The 8,352-nt window shown below is 42.0% G+C and overlaps 1 protein-coding gene across 1 annotated transcript; it reads left to right on the forward strand.

Moving 5' to 3' along the window:
- The first annotated feature begins 967 nt into the window (after positions 1 to 967).
- LOC118936923 (tetraspanin-8-like) lies at positions 968 to 1,880 on the forward strand. The gene has a single exon (XM_036934572.1). The coding sequence runs from the start codon at positions 1,212 to 1,214 to the stop codon at positions 1,878 to 1,880; it is 669 nt and encodes a 222-aa protein (XP_036790467.1). The 5' UTR covers positions 968 to 1,211.
- The last annotated feature ends 6,472 nt before the right edge of the window (positions 1,881 to 8,352 follow it).

Genomic DNA, 8,352 nt, shown 5'->3' on the forward strand with positions numbered 1-8,352 from the left:
TCTTCGCCTCACTGTGCGTGCAGATGCACTCACACCTGCCTGCTGCCATTCGTGAGCAAGCTCTGTACTGGTGGTGCCCAGATCCCGCAGCTGAATCAACTTTAGGAGACAGTCCTGGCGCTTGCTGGACATTCTTGGACGCCCTGAAGCCTTCTTCACAACAATTGAACCGCTCTTCTTGAAGTTCTTGAATATCCGATAAATGGTTGATTTAGGTGCAATCGTGGCAGCAATATCCTTGCCTGCGAAGCACTTTTTGTGTAAAGCAATGATGACGGCACGTGTTTCCTTGCAGGTAACCATGGTCATCAGAGGAAGAACAATGATTCCATGCACCACCCTCCTTTTGAAGCTTCCAGTCTGTTATTCGAACTCAAATCAGCATGACAGAGTGATCTCCAGTCTTGATATAGTGTGCAGCATAGAGTACATAGTCCTTTAGTCTCTGTGGATCTGGTGGAGGCTGGTGAGGGCCACAGCACAGGGAGAGAAAACTGTTCAGGTGGAGGCTGGTGAGGGCCACAGCAAGGGGAGAGAAACTGTTCAGGTGGAGGCTGGTGAGGGCCACAGCACGGGGAGAGAAACTGTTCAGGTGGAGGCTGGTGAGGGCCACAGCACGGGGAGAGAAACTGTTCAGGTGGAGGCTGGTGAGGGCCACAGCACGGGGAGAGAAACTGTTCAGGTGGAGGCTGGTGAGGTCCACAGCACGGGGAGAGAAACTGTTCAGGTGGAGGCTGGTGAGGGCCACAGCACGGGGAGAGAAACTGTTCAGGTGGAGGCTGGTGAGGGCCACAGCACGGAGAGAGAAACTGTTCAGGTGGAGGCTGGTTTGTCATGATTATTAACCTGATCCGTTTGCATGAGGAAAGTCTTCAGGGCATGCTAAAAAAGTATTTGCATGTCATACAGGATACAGCTGAAGTCATGCATTTAATCTAACAGCCTCAAGCAGAGCTCACTGCTCAGACTTTGTTGAAGTAGTCTAGCAGAGGGCTGAACCAGCGTCAGTTTTTAGATAACGTTTTTTTAAAAGTAGAAAACGGTTGGTTTCTGGAATGAGGAGTCACTAAGCCACACCTACAGCTTCGGGTTGTTATTTTTTTAATATATTTTTTTTTACATAGGTGACAGATCTGGTACACTCACTCTCACACACTGTACATCTTCAAGTTGCTCTGTCACGTCTTGCCTGGCTGTTGGAAGTTTAGAAGATGGCTGTGAACAAATGTATCAAGTACTTCCTCTTCGTTTTCAACCTGCTGTTCTGGATCAGTGGATGCATCATCCTTGGAGTCTCCATCTACCTCAAAGTGAACCCTGTGTTTGGGGGGTTGTTACCGGGGCTGAACCTGCTGATAGCCGTCGGTACCATCATCACGGTGCTCGGCTTCCTGGGCTGCTTTGGTGCCATCAGGGAAAGCCGCGTCATGCTCATGCTGTTCTTCGTCGGGCTGCTCCTCATCTTCATCCTCCTGGTGATCGCTGGAATCCTGGGAGCTGTCGGAGTGAATAAGATTGAGGAATGGTTGACGGAGAAGCTGCTACCGCTGAGGAACCAGTCGTCTTTGTTCCAGATGTTCATGCAGAAACTGGAAGAGCAGGCAAAGTGTTGTGGACTGATCCATGGACCTTCAGACTGGGGCTCAACAGTCCCCGCCTCTTGTGACTGCCGTGACACCACTCAGGAGTGCAAACTCGCAGACGGACAACGCAAAGTGTACTTGAGACCTTGTACCAAGTTGGTGATGTCAGTCATCGCGAAGGGTACATTCATCACCCTGGGGATTGCATTTGGCATCGCAGTCTTGATGATCTTTGGAATGGCCTTCGCCATGACCCTGTATTGCCAGATTGGGGAGACGTATGCCACGTTAAGCTAGGTACAGCTGCACAGCACCATACCACCTTAACCTAGGTACATCTACACCATACCACCTTAACCTAGGTACATCTACACCATACCACCTTAACCTAGGTACATCTACACCATACCACCTTAACCTAGGTACATCTACACTATACCATATCACCTTAACCTAGGTACATCTACACTATACTATACCAACTTAACCTAGGTACATCTACACTATACTATACCACCTTAACCTAGGTACATCTACACTACACTATACCACCTTAACCTAGGTACATCTACACTATACCATATCACCTTAACCTAGCTACATCTACACTATACCACCTTAACCTAGGTACATCTACACTATACCATATCACCTTAACCTAGGTACATCTACACTATACTATACCACCTTAACCTAGGTACATCTACACTACACTATACCACCTTAACCTAGGTACATCTACACTATACCATATCACCTTAACCTAGGTACATCTACACTATACTATACCACCTTAACCTAGGTACATCTACACTACACTATACCACCTTAACCTAGGTACATCTACACTATACCACCTTAACCTAGGTACATCTACACTATACCACCTTAACCTAGGTACATCTACACTATACCACCTTAACCTAGCTACATCTACACTATACCACCTTAACCTAGGTACATCTACACTATACCACCTTAACCTAGGTACATCTACACTATACCACCTTAACCTAGGTACATCTACACTATACCACCTTAACCTAGGTACATCTACACTACACTATACCACGTTAACCTAGGTACATCTACACTATACCATATCACCTTAACCTAGCTACATCTACACTATACCACCTTAACCTAGGTACATCTACACTATACCACCTTAACCTAGCTACATCTACACTATACCACCTTAACCTAGGTACATCTACACTATACCATATCACCTTAACCTAGCTACATCTACACTATACCACCTTAACCTAGGTACATCTACACTATACCACCTTAACCTAGGTACATCTACACTATACCACCTTAACCTAGGTAGATCTACACCATATCATACCACCTTAACCTAGCTACATCTACACTATACCATATCACCTTAACCTAGCTACATCTACACTATACCACCTTAACCTAGGTACATCCACACTATACCACCTTAACCTAGCTACATCTACACTATACCACCTTAACCTAGCTACATCCACACTATACCACGTTAACCTAGGTACATCTACACTATACTACCTTAACCTAGCTACATCTACACTATACCACCTTAACCTAGGTACATCTACACTATACTACCTTAACCTAGCTACATCTACACTATACCACCTTAACATAGGTACATCTACACTATACCACCTTAACCTAGGTACATCTACACTATACTATACTACCTTAACCTAGCTACATCTACACTATACCACCTTAACCTAGGTACATCTACACTATACTATACCACCTTAACCTAGGTACATCTACACTATACCACCTTAACCTAGGTACATCTACACTATACTATACCACCTTAACCTAGCTACATCTACACTATACCACCTTAACCTAGCTACATCTACACTATACCACCTTAACCTAGCTACATCTACACTATACTATACCACCTTAACCTAGGTACATCTACACTATACTATACCACCTTAACCTAGGTACATCTACACTATACCACCTTAACCTAGCTACATCTACACTATACCACCTTAACCTAGCTACATCTACACTATACTATACCACCTTAACCTAGGTACATCTACACTATACCACCTTAACCTAGCTACATCTACACTATACTATACTACCTTAACCTAGCTACATCCACACTATACCACCTTAAACTAGCTACATCCACACTATACTATACCACCTTAACCTAGGTACATGTACACTATACCACCTTAACCTAGGTACATCTACACTATACTATACCACCTTAACCTAGCTACATCTACACTATACCACCTTAACCTAGGTACATCTACACTATACTATACCACCTTAACCTAGGTACATCTACACTATACCACCTTAACCTAGGTACATCTACACTATACTATACCACCTTAACCTAGCTACATCTACACTATACCACCTTAACCTAGCTACATCCACACTATACCACCTTAACCTAGGTACATCTACACCATACTACCTTAACCTAGGTACATCTACACTATACCACCTTAACCTAGGTACATCTACACTACACTATACCACCTTAACCTAGGTACATCTCCACTATACCACCTTAACCTAGGTACATCTACACTATACCACCTTAACCTAGGTACATCTACACTATACCACCTTAACCTAGCTACATCCACACTATACCACCTTAACCTAGGTACATCTACACCATACTACCTTAACCTAGGTACATCTACACTATACCATACCACCTTAACCTAGCTACATCTACACTATACTATACTACCTTAACCTAGCTACATCCACACTATACCACCTTAACCTAGCTACATCCACACTATACTATACCACCTTAACCTAGGTACATCTACACTATACCACCTTAACCTAGGTACATCTACACTATACTATACTACCTTAACCTAGCTACATCTACACTATACCACCTTAACCTAGCTACATCCACACTATACCACCTTAACCTAGGTACATCTACACCATACTACCTTAACCTAGGTACATCTACACTATACTATACCACCTTAACCTAGGTACATCTACACTATACCACCTTAACCTAGGTACATCTACACTACACTATACCACCTTAACCTAGGTACATCTACACTATACTATACCACCTTAACCTAGCTACATCCACACTATACCACCTTAACCTAGGTAGATCTACACCATACCACCTTAACCTAGGTACATCTACACTATACTATACCACCTTAACCTAGCTACATCCACACTATACCACCTTAACCTAGCTACATCTACACTACACTATACCACCTTAACCTAGGTACATCTACACTATACCACCTTAACCTAGGTACATCTACACTATACTATACCACCTTAACCTAGCTACATCTACACTATACCACCTTAACCTAGGTACATCTACACTATACCACCTTAACCTAGCTACATCTACACTATACCACCTTAACCTAGGTAGATCTACACCATACCACCTTAACCTAGGTACATCTACACTATACCACCTTAACCTAGGTACATCTACATCTACACTATACCACCTTAACCTAGGTACATCTACACCATACCACCTTAACCTAGGTACATCTACACTATACCACCTTAACCTAGCTACATCTACACTATACCACCTTAACCTAGGTAGATCTACACCATACCACCTTAACCTAGGTACATCTATACTATACCACCTTAACCTAGGTACATCTACACTATACCACCTTAACCTAGGTACATCTACACTATACCACCTTAACCTAGGTACATCTACACTATACCACCTTAACCTAGGTAGATCTACACCATATCATACCACCTTAACCTAGCTACATCTACACTATACCATATCACCTTAACCTAGCTACATCTACACTATACCACCTTAACCTAGGTACATCCACACTATACCACCTTAACCTAGCTACATCTACACTATACCACCTTAACCTAGCTACATCCACACTATACCACGTTAACCTAGGTACATCTACACTATACTACCTTAACCTAGCTACATCTACACTATACCACCTTAACCTAGGTACATCTACACTATACTACCTTAACCTAGCTACATCTACACTATACCACCTTAACATAGGTACATCTACACTATACCACCTTAACCTAGGTACATCTACACTATACTATACTACCTTAACCTAGCTACATCTACACTATACCACCTTAACCTAGGTACATCTACACTATACTATACCACCTTAACCTAGGTACATCTACACTATACCACCTTAACCTAGGTACATCTACACTATACTATACCACCTTAACCTAGCTACATCTACACTATACCACCTTAACCTAGCTACATCTACACTATACCACCTTAACCTAGCTACATCTACACTATACTATACCACCTTAACCTAGGTACATCTACACTATACTATACCACCTTAACCTAGGTACATCTACACTATACCACCTTAACCTAGCTACATCTACACTATACCACCTTAACCTAGCTACATCTACACTATACTATACTACCTTAACCTAGGTACATCTACACTATACCACCTTAACCTAGCTACATCTACACTATACTATACTACCTTAACCTAGCTACATCCACACTATACCACCTTAAACTAGCTACATCCACACTATACTATACCACCTTAACCTAGGTACATGTACACTATACCACCTTAACCTAGGTACATCTACACTATACTATACCACCTTAACCTAGCTACATCTACACTATACCACCTTAACCTAGGTACATCTACACTATACTATACCACCTTAACCTAGGTACATCTACACTATACCACCTTAACCTAGGTACATCTACACTATACTATACCACCTTAACCTAGCTACATCTACACTATACCACCTTAACCTAGCTACATCCACACTATACCACCTTAACCTAGGTACATCTACACCATACTACCTTAACCTAGGTACATCTACACTATACCACCTTAACCTAGGTACATCTACACTACACTATACCACCTTAACCTAGGTACATCTCCACTATACCACCTTAACCTAGGTACATCTACACTATACCACCTTAACCTAGGTACATCTACACTATACCACCTTAACCTAGCTACATCCACACTATACCACCTTAACCTAGGTACATCTACACCATACTACCTTAACCTAGGTACATCTACACTATACCATACCACCTTAACCTAGCTACATCTACACTATACTATACTACCTTAACCTAGCTACATCCACACTATACCACCTTAACCTAGCTACATCCACACTATACTATACCACCTTAACCTAGGTACATCTACACTATACCACCTTAACCTAGGTACATCTACACTATACTATACTACCTTAACCTAGCTACATCTACACTATACCACCTTAACCTAGCTACATCCACACTATACCACCTTAACCTAGGTACATCTACACCATACCACCTTAACCTAGGTACATCTACACTATACTATACCACCTTAACCTAGGTACATCTACACTATACCACCTTAACCTAGGTACATCTACACTATACCACCTTAACCTAGGTACATCTACACTACACTATACCACCTTAACCTAGGTACATCTACACTATACTATACCACCTTAACCTAGCTACATCCACACTATACCACCTTAACCTAGCTACATCTACACTACACTATACCACCTTAACCTAGGTACATCTACACTATACCACCTTAACCTAGGTACATCTACACTATACTATACCACCTTAACCTAGCTACATCTACACTATACCACCTTAACCTAGGTACATCTACACTATACCACCTTAACCTAGCTACATCTACACTATACCACCTTAACCTAGGTAGATCTACACCATACCACCTTAACCTAGGTACATCTACACTATACCACCTTAACCTAGGTACATCTACATCTACACTATACCACCTTAACCTAGGTACATCTACACCATACCACCTTAACCTAGGTACATCTACACTATACCACCTTAACCTAGCTACATCTACACTATACCACCTTAACCTAGGTAGATCTACACCATACCACCTTAACCTAGGTACATCTATACTATACCACCTTAACCTAGCTACATCCACACTATACCACCTTAACCTAGGTACATCTACACTATACCACCTTAACCTAGGTACATCTACACTATACCACCTTAACCTAGGTAGATCTACACCATACCACCTTAACCTAGGTACATCTACACTATACCACCTTAACCTAGGTACATCTACACTATACCATACCACCTTAACCTAGGTACATCTACACTATACCACCTTAACCTAGGTACATCTACACTATACCACCTTAACCTAGGTACATCTACACTATACCACCTTAACCTAGGTACATCTACACTATACCACCTTAACCTAGGTACATCTATACTATACTACCTTAACCTAGGTACATCTACACTATACCACCTTAACCTATGTACATCTACACTACACTATACCACCTTAACCTAGGTACATCTACACTATACCACCTTAACCTAGCTACATCCACACTATACCACGTTAACCTAGGTACATCTACACTATACCACCTTAACCTAGGTACATCTACACTATACTATACCACCTTAACCTAGGTACATCTACACTATACCACCTTAACCTAGGTACATCTACACTACACTATACCACCTTAACCTAGGTACATCTACACTATACCACCTTAACCTAGGTACATCTACACTATACCACCTTAACCTAGCTACATCCACACTATACCACGTTAACCTAGCTACATCTACACTATACTATACCACCTTAACCTAGGTACA

Source organism: Oncorhynchus mykiss, chromosome 2, assembly GCF_013265735.2.
Source record: "Oncorhynchus mykiss isolate Arlee chromosome 2, USDA_OmykA_1.1, whole genome shotgun sequence".
Lineage (NCBI taxonomy): Eukaryota > Metazoa > Chordata > Actinopteri > Salmoniformes > Salmonidae > Oncorhynchus > Oncorhynchus mykiss.